Source organism: Polypterus senegalus, unplaced genomic scaffold (assembly GCF_016835505.1).
Source record: "Polypterus senegalus isolate Bchr_013 unplaced genomic scaffold, ASM1683550v1 scaffold_2606, whole genome shotgun sequence".
NCBI lineage: Eukaryota > Metazoa > Chordata > Cladistia > Polypteriformes > Polypteridae > Polypterus > Polypterus senegalus.
Window position 1 is genome coordinate 1 of NW_024379648.1, and position 16827 is coordinate 16827.

General features: G+C 37.0%; 1 protein-coding gene across 1 annotated transcript; it reads right to left on the reverse strand.

The window, feature by feature from the left end:
- Positions 1-857: 857 nt before the first annotated feature.
- Positions 858-15227, reverse strand: LOC120519946 (piwi-like protein 2; the record flags this gene model as incomplete). Its single annotated transcript, XM_039742678.1, has 4 exons — positions 858-1043; positions 1445-1569; positions 12808-12925; positions 15117-15227. Coding segments are annotated over 4 exons (460 nt in total), but the record flags the coding sequence as incomplete, so codon positions are not given.
- Between the last annotated feature and the right edge of the window lie 1600 nt (positions 15228-16827).

Below are 16827 nucleotides of genomic sequence, written 5' to 3' on the forward strand. Positions count from 1 at the left end.
TTTTAAATTGGTGTTTTCCATTTAAAATTAGTGACAATTTGTCATCCCACATTTGTCCCAAGATCTCAACCTTAAAAGCCACTTTCACCCCCCCATTCCAGCCTATATGAGAGTGAAAACGTTCCATGCACATAGATCTGACAACACTGTACTGTACATACTGCAGGATGTTTTTTTCAATAAATGCCTTTACTTGGTAGAATGAGGCTCAAGCTGATAATTTATACATCACTGTGATGCTACAGAAACACTGGTAGATATTTCGGGTAAAACAAGAGAAGTACTTGACAGATAAAATGGAAGTATCTAATAAAAAAGCATGTAAATTTTAAGTCAAGAAAAATAATAAGAGAATTTGCTGCTCAGTACAGCGGTCTGAAAAAAATTCAGTTTGACTTGAAAGGAGAAAGTACTCATGTGGTTCTTCTTCATGGTATGTCTGAGTTTTTCTCCCCTCTGGTAAGAAATGCAATGTTTCTAACAGAACCCAAATAAAATGAGAAACTTTATACAGTACATAAAACATTACACATATGGTACAAAAAAAAAAAATTGTGACTAAGTGCAAAATACTGTAGTCAACTATTATGATTTTTAACTTTCCACATTAAAAAAAATCTGTAGTGCTAATCCTTCATTCCTTCTACAGTAACATTTTCTTTTGTTAAAATTTACTTAAATGTGGGTAGTGTGTTGGAATCAGGTCTCTACTAATTTACATAATTTGCATTTACTGTATTTTAATTTCTCGTATGCAAGATTACAATATCAAATGTGATTAATGCCATATTTTCACTAGCAAGGACTCTCTTTGCCTTAACCTCTTGGCCTCTATCTTTTCAATCCAGATCGGCTATTATAAAAGTAAATATTGTCCCTTGGTTTACTTTTAGCAATATGCTTCCCCTTCCTCCTCCGATTAAATAATCACTTCAATTCAAGTAGTAATTGTGAAAACAAACCTATGCTTTCCTAGAATCACAGCACGTTTTGGGTCATAATGGTTCCTTCCAATTTGTTTGAAATCCAGTATCTTCATTACTCTATAGAGGTATAAAAAACAAAGGTAAAGGATATTTATCAGTCCATTCTAAATATTATTATATTTCACGGTTTTACTTTTCTGTGGACTTATTTACTAATATGAATCTAATTATATTCTATAGTATACATCCATCCAGCTATATCCCAACTATAGGGTCACGGGGGTCTGCTGGAGCCAATCCCAGCCAACATAGGGCTCAAGGCAAGGAACAAGCCCTGCATGGGGAGCCAGCAGTCTATAGTATACATTTAATACTTTTTTATTATAGTACTTTTTATAAAAACCGAGTTAAAAAAGGTCAAGATGTTTTTCTGCAACATTTTTTAAAACTGCACTAGTACTGTAAATACGGAGATTTAGTATTTTATTTTTGTATTTTACTTAAAAAATATCCCACACCTCCTCAACACAACATTGTAGAATGGAATGCAAAGATTTGAGTTGGGTGGAAGGATGCTTGTCATCTTCATCTTCAGACTGATTTCCGCATTGTCAGTTTTTCTTGTGCATTTTAAGTCAACCTCCTGAAACAAAGTGGTCAAAATATTTTGTGTTTATTAAGAAATCAAATAGAAATATTTCAGTACAATATTCACTATAAAACAAACAATGAAATTCATCTTAACACCTGATCCTTAGTAAAAGTAAATAATAGTAAATAATCAGAAAATGGAAATGTAAAAACAAAGCATACAATTTCCAATACAATAAGATATGCATTAAGTAACTAAAACCTAACATAATAGGCTGCATACTGAAGAGACGTTTTGTTATTTAACATGATTGTAATAGCACACCGTTTCCTTTGTGTACCAGCTTTGCTCACTGAAAAAGTATTCAGCTCAGGGAACTTTGGAAGGTCATTTATTGCAATGAGTTTAGGAAGACCTATATTACGGTCAGGACATTTTACTCATCTTCCTTCACTGTATCTCTCACAAACTTAACTGTAAGGTGTCTAAAGGAGCCAGGAAAGGGTGCTTTAAACCGATTATTTCCTGCTTCCTCTCATGTATGTAGCATTTGATCTTTCATGTTTTTAACATATCTAGCTCCATCAAGCCTGTGTCCAGTTCAATCAACTGGTCCCAGTCAGCTCATCTTTCCCTTAATTTGTTCAGTAGTTAGTCATGTTCCTCCTTAGCTGACCTATTTTTTCATTCTATGAAATGCCTTGTTATTATTATCTTCCCTTCATTATATTGCCTCATTAAATTAAAAATATATTTTAAAAACACCAAGGACTCTCTCTATGCCTTAACCTCTTGGCCTCTATCTTTTCAATCCAGATCGGCTATTATAAAAGTAAATATTGTCCCTTGGTTTCATTTTAGCAATATGCTTCCCCTTCCTCCTCCGATTAAATAATCACTTCATCTAGACTCCAATTTGATGCCAAGCTCTTTTTTCTCAGATTCCTTCCTTTTCAGTTCTCGAAGACTGAAACAGCTCTCACTAAAATTGGGTGTACTGGTTATATAAATTATTTACATACTATATTGTGCAAGGTGGAGAAAACAGTTTGGCCCCTGCCCAAGCCTACATTCCCTCAATCCTACTTTTTGTAATTCAGCCTTGCATAATGGGGGTAATCTATGGCCTAAAGGCAATGCAGTATAGGCCATTGTTGCCACCCTTGGGAACATCATTGATGCTTCAAACGTTGCAATCACTGAGATCTGAGCTTTCTATTCCATCATCTACCTTTAATTTTACCTTTATATTGGGCCTGTTCTTAAGTCTCGCTGTGTTGCTTTTAATGCTAGGAGGTATACCGGTTCATACCGAAAAACCGTTTATTTTTGTTATGATATGAATTTTTCTTATGCTGCAATACCAGTTTAAATAGCCTAAACAGTGTTGGGAACATGGCACAGTGGGAAACTGTTTAAGGGGGGACCTTTTTAACTGCTACATCGCTAAACACGCATGCAACTGAGTACATGTGTTAGTGGAGGTATTGAGCAGTGAAAATGGACAGAGAACATTCCAAAACTGAAGCTGTAGCGGACAATAAAGTTGAACATGATGACACAGAAGAACTTTTGCCGAAAAAAAGTTGTCTGGAGATTTTGGTTTTAAAAGGTCAGATTTGGACCAAACAACTATTTACTGCTGTGGAGCTAAAGTTGTCGCCGGAGGCGGCAACACGCAATTTGCTGCACCACCTTAGCCGCAAACATGCTTTGGAGTACCATGAATGTATGGAACCAAGATTGGCACCCTCCACATTCTCAGTTAAAACTGAAAAAGCTAGAGAACATTCAAGTCAGACGTTACTTATAGACACATTTGCTAGAGGTACTGCCTATGACAAAAAATGCTTGCGGTGGATCGAGATAACCAACGCCATTACAATCCATATAGCTAATTTGTCAGTGGACAGAGATTGATAACAGAAAGTGTAGTTGGTTTACAAAAAATATTTACTCTATTATTTTTCAAGACATGTTCAGTGCAATACAACTTTTGATAAGCACCTCTGAATTTGTTTGCAAGATTTGTTCAATAAAAAGGTTCTATATTTCGACTGCAACTGTCAGGCAATATGACTCCTCTTCATTAGTGCCACCCCCTTGACAACTGGGCCATGCAAACCTGTATTAATACTTGTGTGCACATTAAAATGTTTTATTGTACAATGTACTATTTCTCATGACAGCGGAATAGGCTATTCTTAGCCAGTCTACTGCAGTAATTGCAGTGGAAAATGTGGTTAAAATCTACTTATGCATGGGGAAAAAATACTGTTGAATACTGTGAAACTGGTATAATTTTGAAAAATACCGTGAAATAGAATTTTGGTCATACCGCCCAGCCCTAGTTGCTTTGTCTTTTCCTTTGATATCCTTTATTTGGTCTCCAACTCCTAAATCAAAACTTGGTTTTGCATTATTTACAATCTTGTGAAAAGCCACTCTTAAAACATTACCGGTTCAGATAATGCAACTTTTTCTTTAATCATACACTATTCCTGATTGGAATACAATTTTCAGGAAAATTATTTTAGTATTTAAGAACCCAATAACCAAGATATTGAATTTAAATATATATGTTACCATGACTGTGTGAAATTAGGCATTGTGAAGAATGCCTAGGAAATCTACAGAATGCCAAAAACTGGATGTCACAGTATAAAACAATTAAAATTTCCAACATTTCTTAGGCATTCTATGCAATGCCGAAAGGCAAACTGGCAAGTCATTCTGTGTAATGCCTAGGCATTAAATACAATGCCAAGGGAAAGTATATACAGGTAGCATATTAAAGTAACACAGACATTTCATACTTTGCCTAAAAACACAACACATTCTATAGAAAGCTTAAACATTCTATGCAATACCTGCTTTCATACAGTGCCAGTAACATATACATCGCTTATACTGAATTCTCTGCAGGTGCTTTGAAAAGGGCTTGTCAGTTGACCCCTTCTGCTCTATTTGTTCCTCTAAAGCTATGTACTTTCCTACACATGTCCTTAGAATGCCCTATGGTTATGGTTTTTGGGTGTAATTTTATCAAAGTTTCATCTATTCTTTCCTGTAAATCTCCTTCTTCCCTCAAATTTTCACGGTTTTGGATTATTCTCTCTAGCAACAACTTTCCTAAGTTGGCCTTAAACTTTCCTAGTTTGCCATCTTAATTTATGGTACATTTTAAACTCTTTATCTTATATTGCCTGAATTTATTTACTGCAAGGATTAATGACATATCCATCTTGCATTTTAAATTAACAGTCCTCTGCACAACTTGAGCATAGATATATGGACATTACTTTGTTTCACTTTATTATTGTTAAGCCTTTTATGTTATCTTTGTTTATACAAAGCTAGGTGTAGGTGGAATTTTGGGCTCTGTGTGGAGGGTATTTTATCATTCGATTAAAATGTACTTTAGTGTGGCCTGTTAGGATTATTGATGATTTTAATTTCACTAATAAAAATTTCATCACACTAAAGACTGCAATTCCTGTAAGTAGTTTGGTTAGGAAAAAGGTTAAGATCCCTTGACCTAGAGATATCCCATGTACATCTGCTATACTTAAGGATTTCATTAAAAGGTCCACTAATTAACCAGAAAAATTATGCAGTGAGATGGCTGCTAGTATTAACTATAATCCAAGATCATGCTCCATTTCACAGCATTCAGCTTCAGTCAGTCACCTTACGCATTTCAATTTATTTGAGAAATTCCAGTCTGGATTCCGCACTGGTCATAGTACAGAAACGGCACTGACACATGTAAACATTCTGATATCCTCTGATGAAGGAAACTCCATTGTAATTATGTTGTTTGACTGCATAGCATTTGACACTATTGACCATTCTATTTTACTGCACAGGCTAGAAAATGATGTTGGGCTTACAGTAACTGTGCTAGCTTGGTTTAGTTCTTATTTATCAAATCGATTCCAATATGTACAGAAATGTGCTGACAGTACTCCATCATTATACACAGAAGTGAGATATGGTGTCCCACAGGGCTCAGTACTGGGACCTTTACTATTTTCACATTACATGGTTCCACTGGGATCTCTCATAAGAAAACAATGTTAACTTTCACTGTATGCAGATGACACCCAGTTATACCTTTCTTTTCGATCAAATTAAGCTTCTCCAAAGTTGTCTTTAATTAGTTATATAAATGAATTAAAGAAATGGATGGACGAGAACAACCTATCTTTAAACACAGATAAAACAGATGTTAATTACTGGAGGGAATGATGCTGATCACAACAATATTTTGTCATCATTTAACTCAGTTGGAATCACCATTAATTTTACTGACTCTAAAGATAGATAAGATAGATACTTTATTAATCCCAAGGGGAAATTCACATACTCCAGCAGCAGCATACTGATAAACAATATTAAAAAGTGATAAAAATGCAGGTAAAATAGACAATAACTTTGTATAATGTTAACGCGTTTAAAAGTGGAATTGAAGAGTTGCATAGTCTGGGGAAGTCTATCGCTGAAGCTGCTCCTCTGTCTGGAGATGATACTGTTCAGCGCCTGTCGATCTGCCACAGATGTTGAATTGTCCAGCTCCATGCCTACAAGACGGCCTGCCTTCCTCACCAGTTTGTCCAGGCGTGAGGCGTCCTTCTTCTTTATGCTGCCTCCCCTGCACACCACCGAGTAGAAGAGGGCACTTGCCACAACCATCTGATAGAACATCAGCATCTTATTATCATATTATTATTATCTTATCAGCCTGCAATCTAGGAGTTATCTTTGACTTTAGCATGTCATTTAAAGTGCACATTACAAAGTTGTCCAAATCATGTTTCTTCCATCTTAAAAATGTTGGGAAAGTAAGGTGCTTTCTAAATAAACAGGATTCTGAGAAATTAATTCATGCATTTATTTATAGTAGGACTGACTACTGCAATGCTATGTTCACTGGATGTTCAAAGTGTTCCTTATACAGCCTTCAATTAATCCAAAATGCTGCTACAAGAATTATTGTAAGAACAAGGAAATATGAAAATATAGCTCCAGTTCTTAAATCCTTACACTGGCACCCAGTTAAATTTAAGGCAGATTTCAAAATCCTCCTTTTAACATATAAAGCCTTAAATGGCCAAGGTCCGGCTTACTAGTCTGAATTTATGAGGACTTACAAACCAGAGCGCACTTTAAGATCTCAAGATGCCAATCTACTTAGGATTCCAAAGATTAATAAAATAACAGTGGGAGGTTGAGCTTTTAGTTACAGGGACCATAAACAGTGGAATGGTCTGTCTGCACTACTTCAGTTTAGTATATCCTGACCGGAGCTGTTGATTAACTGTACAGACTGCATCTCTGTTGTTGGTCATTAGAAGTAAAACATAAGTAATATGATAGTTATAATTTGTTACTAACTCTCACCTATTCTGTTTCTCTTCTTGGTAATCAAATGTGGCACTTGGTGCCTGCCTAAGGTAAAGTCATCCCTGATGGAGGATCACAGGAATCGTCAGGTTGAGGGGTCCTTTCATCGAATTGGCTGGCCCAGCACTATCCCAGCTGTGGAATGGAATTGGGGAAGGCAGCTTGATGGCGGAGGTCTCCAGGACTCTAAACAAATCCAAATTATATTATGTGATATCATCTACTATTAAATACTGCTCTGTACTTGTAATATTTTTATTTTACTGTTATGCTGTATTGAGGATTACTTGTGTTTTGTTCTTTGTATTGACCTTGCTTCTTTTTCACACCCACTGCACACCCAGCCTACCTGGAAAGGGGTCTCTCTTTGAGCTGCCTTTCCCAAGTTTCTTCTATTTTTTCCCTACTAGGGTGTTTTTTTTTTTTTAAGGAGTTTTTCCTTGTCTTCTTAGAGAGTCAAGGCTAGGGGGCTGTCATTACGGCACTTCTTGTGTGATTTTGAGCTATACTAAAATAAATTGTATTATATACGGTGTTTGTGGGGGGCACTGACCATAAGGCAAAACATTTTGAAAGTTCTTGGCTTAAAAAATTTGGGAACCCCTGGTGTACACCATTATTTACTATCTGTTTAAAATGTAGTAAAGTTTCATTAGAGTGTATGAAACATTTATGGATTTTACATGGGGATTTTGTATCTTGTTGTTTAAGATTTTCATCATCAGCATCATAATTATCATTCTGCCTTTCCAAGTCTTTTGGTTAGTTCATCTATTACAGGGGTAGGCAAAGACATTCCTGGAGGACCGCAATGGGTGCAGGTTTTTGTTCCAACCCAGTTGCTTAATAAGAAGCACTTGTTGCCCCAGTAACACTTCTGCTTCATTTTAATTGTCGCTGTCATTAAGATTTTGAGCCATTATTGCTCGTTTTAGTCTTAAATAGCCGTTTTCTTGTTACTCCTTATTAGCAGTAAGATGCAAAATGGCAAAAGAAACCAGCAGTTCTCCATTTAGCTTACCATTTGCACCTGTGTGTATTTACTGTGCACTAGGGAATCCATTCCCGGAAGGGTTTATCCATTCCCGGGAATCCCAGGGATGACACAGTGCATGGACATCTCACATGTGAACGGTTTTAGAACGACTGACACTTATGCTGTTATATAAGTACATGTATCTAGTTAGTTGCGGTAATAAGAGCGTAGAAAGCACAACGTGTCCAGCGTGCAGTCGTCCAGACGAGAGCGTACATTCATGCATAAGCCAGCCACTGGGAAAGCACACTCTGCTGCCACTGAAGTAGGCAGCACAGTCATCAGATACTGATACACTTGCTCTAAACAACGCCCGCGCTTGAAGTTGCTCTGAAACACCGCCATTTCAGCCTTTACTGATGCATCCAGTTTCTTGTCATCATTCAGTGATGTCAAGTTTCTTGGCACAGATAATGCGGATGCAACAGACTGACGCATTGCAATTTCAAGTTGCTGTTCAAAGCTGTTGTCTGACAGGCGTCAATGAAGTCTGCCCGTCCTGGCATTAAGTAAGCTGCAGAGTACAGACTCCTACCAGTCCACTGTGCTAAGTCTTCGTGGGAGCGGGACTGCTGCTGGTCTGTTGTTGACTGAATTAATCGGCAACAACTACACCGTGGGCCAAAAAAGTGCCACTTAATTTTTTCAACTATAACTGTTATTTCTTGATCGATTTTTACATGCTATATATGCGAGATTGGCCATTCCCAGTTTCCCGGGAACTATAGCAGTCCCGGGAATGAAAAATGTCCGGGGAGCCCGGGAATGGATTCCCTACTGTGCACAATTTCGTTTAATTAAACCAGGGGGCTCCGCACCCTGCTCGCTTCACTTGCCCACCCCCATGTTTGGTTTACTGGATATACAATACAATTTATTTTTTGTATAGCCCAAAATCACATAAGAAGTGCTGCAATGGGCTTTAACAGCCCCTTTCTCCTGACAGCCCCCCCAGCCTTGACCCTCTAAGAAGACCAGGAAAAACTCCCAACAAAAACCCTTGTAGGGAAAAAAATCAAAGAAACCTTGGGAAAGGCAGTTCAAAGAGAGACCCCTTTCCAGGTAGGTTGGGCATGCAGTGGGTGTCAAAAAGAAAAGGTTAAATACAATACAATACAATACATAGAACTGAATAAATTCTCAATACAGTATAAAAATAAAAATTCTAGAAGTACAGAGTAGAATTTCACATTAGATGATATTACATAATATTATTTGGATTTGTTTCAAGTCCTGAAGACCTCATTCATCAAGCTGCCTCCCCAATTTTGCCATTCCACATCTGAAATAGCTAATCCGATGAAAGGACCCCTCTTTCCCACGATTCCCGCGATCCTCCATCAGGGATGACTTTAACTTAGGCAGGCAATATACAATTTAAAGAGACTTATTTTCTTGGGAATTGTTAAATATGCATTATTTTCACTTTTACTTTAAAGACTTTTGTAAAAACAATACTTGTCCTTTATTTCCGGCTTTGTGTGTGGTTACATCTCTTTCTTGCCAGACGTATAATGCTGCTTGTTTTGTGAAGGGGGCAGCTGAATGCATGCTAAGGATATGCTTTTGGATCATTTCCAACTTGTTTTAAATGATGGCTCACTGCCTGGTCTCGCGTGACGTTGTAAAAACAATACTTGTCATTTATTTCCGGCCCTGGGCGTGGTTAAATTCTTTCTTGCAGGACATATAACGCTGCTCATGTTGTTGGGGGGTGGGGGCTGCGGTCACGCTGCCCTTCGATATTTTTAAAGCCTGTACAGCCGCTGTCCTTTTTGCTACTTTGTGTCTCTACTACTCGCGTTGTGATTGCTTCTCCATGATCATAAATATGCAACTGACCGAATTGTGTTTTCTTTGAAATTAAACTTGCCGTTGCTTTACCTGTTGCGGGTCCATAGATTATAATAGTATATGTTCCATTATTGTGTTAATCTTTGTTTTGTGCATTGAATGATGCGAATGCGAAAAGACTTTGTTTTCTGCTCTTTTCCTTTTATTTCTGACCTCATTTTCTTCTGCTATTTTTTCAATTACACCTGGTCCTGATGATTAATTTCCTTTTTTTTGCGCTAATGCAATCTTTTATTCATTGACATTTCATTTATAACATATTGTCTTTTATATGCTTTATATGCACTGAGACACCTGTTTCTGTGTATGCTGCTTCCCTTTACACTAGTGATTTTTTTTTTGCCCATTCTCTTTCATCTCGCAGTTCTTTTATTTGTCTTTTGTGATCTTAACTTGAAGATCATGTATCGTCTCCTATAATAGAGAGATACTTGGGACGGAAAGTGAAGAGAAAAAAGTGAAAGATTGAGTATTACTCATCCATTTTAGACTTCAAACCATTTGGATGATATCCTTAGAAAGGAAAAAAAATCTAGGATATGAAAATGACCTGACATGGCAGAGTATTAACAATTATTTTCTAATTAAGCCAATAGGTTGGAGGCAAAAACCTGCAGCCACTGTGGCCCTCCATGACTGACTTTGCCCACCCCGATCTATTACTCTCTAATGAGCATGTCAGTGGGTCCGATACTGAAGTAGTTGCAGCCTTTTAGAATTCTGTTTCGTTTGCCCAGGTGTATGCTCTGCTTGTTGTTGTCATTATTAGGTTACAATTAAGGGAAAACACAGCACGAAAATTTATATTAATGAAATGATGAAAGTAAGGCAACTAAAGGTACAGGAAAAATACAAATACAGTAGCCCCTGCAAAGTCGCGTTCAGTCATTGGGATTTTCCTTAGTACCTAACTAATAATTGTTAGTGGAAACCGCAAATATCCTCCGCAATTGTCATGGCTTTTTTCAAGGCAATACTGTACTGTAGAGACAACAGGAAGCAGCTGTAGAGAAAACTGCGATTTGGGATGGTGAAAGTAGCCAACAGAATTTGAAACTACAACTCCCAGCAGTCCCTGCAGTGGCTCTGATTTGTCTTCTGCTGAGGGTGCTGGGGCTGTTGAGGTCAAAGGATGTCAGCACAGCTTTTAAAAACGGGGCTGGTGACCAAAATTTGTAATTTGTGTTTTAAGTTCTTCTCTGTCTGCCTTCTGTTGGGTTACCTGTACTTATTCATTTTGTCCTGGATCGTTTCATGCGTCTGGATTGTCTGCCTGTGTACATGAGGACTGTAAGTGGATTCATGGCCATCCTGCAAAGAAAGAAGCGCTCCTAAACCTGTCCACCCATCTTCACCATTTCAGGAACTACCGGTAGGACTATCTGTACATTCCCATTCAACGTGCGGGTCTCTAGACTATTTATTGTCATCATTACATTTCATCCGTTGCCGTTTTTCATGATTTACTGTGTGTGTTTTGTTTGTGCTTTGTTGTATTTAATGTGTAATTGCCGTAAGGGGAACAGGGGTGGTATCGTTGTGTTCTCATTTCATTTGTTTTCATTACATTCTTTATTTGCTGTTTGATTACCGGTTTGCTCTGTTTTAGTCTCTGTGAGTGCACATGGGTCAGGTCAATGCATCCCTGGAATCTCCACCATAAAAATAAATAAATCACCGTCTTCTTGTTTGTGGCTTTTGCGCTACGCTTACTTAAAAGCATGAACACTGCCTGGCCTTTTTGGCTGATTGCTTTGTTTCTCTCTCCTCCCCAAGACACTCTCTGCTCCTGTTGGGGATTGTGCTTCCCTATGATGTTTGTCTAATGATTAATTGATAACTAACTGCATACAGAGCTCCTTTTACTTCTGAAAGAGACATGTTTGTTTGAAGTGTTTGAATGAAGTTCCGTCTATACAATCTCCTGTGTTTCTGTGCAATTCTGTGCCCCAAGCGGTGCACTTTGTACATATTGTTCCAGTAGTTTTTAAAATAGTTTGTACAGTTCATTAACAGTGTGTAAAATGATTAGTGCTGCAGTAATTTTGATGCTCTTTGTATGAAAAATGTGTTCCATTAAAATTTCACTTTTTCTTTGTTAATTGTGACATTTACTTAAAGTGTAGCAAAAAAGTATTTGCCGTGCAGGGATGCATTAACCCCAAGTATGTGGCAGTGTAAGGGTTAATGCCCCAAGATGCAGCCGAAATGAGCTGCACCGTCTAAGGCTTCTGGCAATGAAAACATGCTTGCATGAATTACAGTACATATAGCGGTAACATTGGTATTTTACATTCTAGCACTGCGGGAGACATTCTAAAGGCTCATTCTAAAGACTCCTTAAATGACTAGGAATGGATTCCAATTTAAAAATGTGCAACAAATACACCTTTTCTAAGCTTAATCATTGTAAAATGTGCCTAGGAGTGGAGAGCACTGCAAAAGCTGGTATAGCGTGACATCTTCTCTGAGGTGTATGTTTTGTCCTTAGCTCAAAAACATAGAAACACATTTAGTCAGGCATTGTTAGGACTTTAACAGATTATGCCTGTATTACTGCTCTCTTTGCATTTGTTCTAGATTGCCCTCCCATCTTCACTGACCACCATAATGTGATCAACTTTACTTCACTGTTAAGTTGCTGCCTAATTTTATTTAAAATGAGCAATGTACCAAAATCACTGCCAACTTTTCAATGATCTGGAGGCGTAACTATTTAAAATTGTGTAAAAACTTAGCTGTTCTACAAATTGATTGTTTTTGAGAACAGCTCTTCTAGGTTTGCTTTAAGTTTTTACACCTTTGTAATTGTTTTACTTCCTAATTTATACTTTAGTAAGGAAAGGGGACACTTTTTGCATAACTGTGGAAAGTTTGTCTGCTTTTCAAAAATCCAATACTAAGTAATACAGAAAAATTATAGTCCTAGAAATAAACACTGATATCAGAAAAATACATTTAGCATTCCCTATAAAAGAGATTAATAAACAAACCTCTTTCAGCTGAACAGGAAGATATAGAATAGACCCATCAAAAGCTATGACACTTCCAATGACAGAACTATGTTCTTTCAGCATCCCAAACCGCATGGATCTAGATTCAACAGCTGGGCTACAGGAAAGAAATTTAATTATAAGCAGTTAGCAAGGATCTGAATTAAAGGATAAATCCACATACAGGATATAAAGGAATTATCTAAACACAAAGAATATAAATGAATAATCTTTTTTTTCTGAACATGTTAAGCCACTCAGTGAATGGATATGAATAACAAACTGAGACAAATTCAGACAAAGATTAATAATTCACATAAATGACAGAATTCTGAGGATTTCCATTCTGGCTAACATATTTGGTAAAGGTGTACAAGCCCAAGGAAACTCAAACCTACTGTCTAAAAAATGTGCATTGAATAGAATCATAAGATATACACTTGACCACTTGAAATCAATGTTGTATATCAAAAATGCTGTCCAAGTTGTTGAATTAACAAAATAACACTTGAGTATCAGATTCTGATTCTGGAGAGCATCAGTGATTGGTAGGCTTTCATTTCAACAAATGTATTGATTTTATGCCAATCCCTGCTGTTAAACTCATTCCGTCAGAAGATCTCTCTGTAGTTTGCAGAAACTATTAGTGTGACTTTTGTGATTTTTTGAAATTCAAAAAGATGCCAGAAACACTTTAAGTGCACTAGATATACTCAAATTAGGGTTGTGATTAAAAGCCCTTTTTAAACATTTAGCCAATTTGAAGATGAAAACCATTTAGGACAATTAAAAAACAAAAACACTTAACGCAACTTGATGAATGAAACCTGTTATCTTTATAATGGTTGACAAACATGGAATATAACTTGAACATAACACAGCCTCCAAATACGAACCTGACTGAAAGAAATAATGATAAACAAATCCTTGATGACAGCAAAACTCATAACATTCACAAAACAATTACACTGACAATCATTTTACGTTATTTTTAAAATGTTTCCTTTTCTTTTTCATAACTTCTTTAACACACTACTTCTCCACTGCGAAGCGCGGGTATTTTGCTAGTAATAAAAGAAAAACATAAAATTAACATGTATAACATAAATAGAAATAAAATAAATGAAAATATATAAAATAAATAATAAATAGATGTTACATAATCACAATGAGGAAACCATCAGTATTACTGAAGGTCACGAAATGCTAGTAAACACAAATGAGTCTTTAATCTTGTTTTGAACAGTTCAATTGTAGACGACTCCTTTATGTAATGAGGTAGAGAGTTCCACAGGCAAGGAGCAGCAGCTGTAAAGCTCTGTCTCCCTTAGTTTTACACTTGGTACAAGGGACAACAAGAGACAACTGACCAGAAGATCTAAGCACTCTAGATGGCTGGTTTAAAACACACAATTTGGATAAATAGGCAAGAGCAAGCCCATGTAAAGATTTAAAACCTAGCAACAAGATTTTAAAATCAATTTGAAAACTGACAGGCAGCCAGTGTAAAGAAGCTAATATTGTAGAAACAGATTCAGACTTTTTTGCCCCAACCAGAAAGCGAGTGGCAGCATTCTGGACCAACTGTAACCTGCGATCGGGATTTGCTAATCCCAGAATACAGCGAGTTGCAGTAATCAAGCGAGAAAAGATAAAAGCATGAGTAGCTTTGTCAAGATCCCTAGAAGATAAAAAATGGCTTGATCTTACCTAATAGACAAAGTTGGAAAAAGTAACTCTTGACTACAGAATTAACCTGTTTCTCAAAAGAGAGGTTACTGTCAAAGATAACACCAAGATTGGACTTGAGGTTAAAGAATAACTACCGCTAAAGAGACACTATTAACTATCTTCTGAAACTACTGAAAAATCTGCTTCTCAAATCCAGACCGGAGATTCATTAACAGATGGTTCATCCCACAAAGCTAATCTTAGATATTAATTAGATAATGTCTGAAATACATTTCATGGCTCAAGAGAGAAACAACAGAAGGCTTTAACTAACACCACATACAGCTCAAATTCAAGAACATTTTCAAATAAGCCCTTTATTTGTAAAGCGTATTTCATAAAGCGACTTTCTGAAGTAGGTAATCACTCTATGCTCATTCATGCTCATCTAGAATACAGCTGATTTCAAACTTTTTTCACTTCTGCAAAAGCATACCCAGGTTATGTGATTTGGTCACAAAAAGATCAAGTGACAGTTGGATGCTTTAGCTATTAAATGGCACTTACTAAGAAATCAGCACCATGAAATTGAGCTATGATCTCAAAAATGTGTATACATATAGAAATAAAAGCCATACCTGAATGTTACATGATACTGGAAGACTGCTTCATTTCTGCATCTGATTTCGATGTAGTTGAAGCCAAGTGGTAAAGGGTTCCCCTTCAGGCCTTGCTTATTCAAAGGCACTCTGAAAATAAACACACTAGTCATTATAATACATCAGTAGCAGTTCATAAAACTTTAAACATAAATGCAAACTATCATAACAATAACAATATTATAACAAAATATCTGAAAATAAAAAAATGAAAATCTGAGAAACACTGATCTGCTCTTGGCAACAAAACATATGGATGATAATCTCAGATAAATGAAAATGGGTTTTGGAAATGACTGATATGAAGGATGAGAGCACTAACAAACCAGTTTTCAATAACTTGTTTCAATAAAAGCTAAATAAGGGATTGGTTGGAATGAAAATTGCAGTCCTCAAAAATTTAGACTTCTGAGTTAGCTGATCATCTGTTGACTCACTTTGCTTCTCTTTATTGTTTGACTGTCGGTTAAGAAAAAAAAAAAGCAAGTAAGTAAAAAAGAATTACATTAACTCTTTTAGGGCTCATTTTTTTGTTTCTTTTCTCCTAGGGCTGAATATTTTTCCAAAAACTAACATTTTTTTTTTTAAAAAGAACACACAGCAATTGTTTAACATATGAAATCAACAAAAAATATTTACTTTTGACAAATGTCACAGTCTAGCATGTTGTATACTATGGTTACATACTATGATTTCACATACATGTTACACAGTAAAGTCCTGCAAAGTGTGATATCGCTCAAAGCAACCAATTGCATGCATTGCCACATTCCACTGCTTACAATATGTGTTGCTTTGGTGCCTCCTTTTCAATTGTCTCTTGCTGCACTTTCTCACATACATTGTTAGCGTGTACGGTAGAGAGATAAGTCACCCGTTTGACATCGTGCCATGCCACTAGCACCAAGTTTTCTGCCCGCATGAAAACTGTATTGTAATCTCTTTTCATCTTCAGCATGTCTGGCTTCAACTGTGAAGCCATGTGTCTCCTGTTCACTCTCACAGTGCCACAAGCTCCAATTCCCCTGCTCTGTAGCTCCATGAACAATTCTGGGCATGTATAAAAATTGTCCATGTACACAACATGACCCAAACATTCATAGCCCTGAAGCAACACAACCTGACTTGTCATGGGACAATTCTCTCTTTGAAAGAAATACTTTCCTGTATATGTAATTACTTTCAGGCAAAAAACCAGTGTTTGCTTCTGCCAGCACAAAATCCTTTATGCCATACTTTGTGGGCTTGTCTGACATATATTGGCAGAAAAAAAGGCATCCCTTTTATTTAGTCATAGATTCATGCACAGACAAATCACGTCCAGGCTGATAAAATTGTTTATATGTTGGTTCACAAATGTCAAGCAGGGGCTGAACTTTATGCATGGGGTTATAGCCTGGCTCACCCCTTGGGATTTGCTTCTGTTTATTACAGAAGTGAATAAAACTTTGCAGCATCACGTACCTATCACGCGGCATAATCTGTCTAAAGCAACCAGGATACAAAGCACATTTGGACCAATGAGAGAGCAGCCTGAAGTAGTACAGCGGCTGGTAATCCGTGTCCAACATCAAGCCATGCCGTCTTGTGAAGTCCGGTAGCCAGTTCAAAGTCTGGGTATTCCTCCCATGCGAACCTTGACGTAGGTGCATCGGCTGCGTGAATGCGGTCAGCTACCAGCTGATCAGCT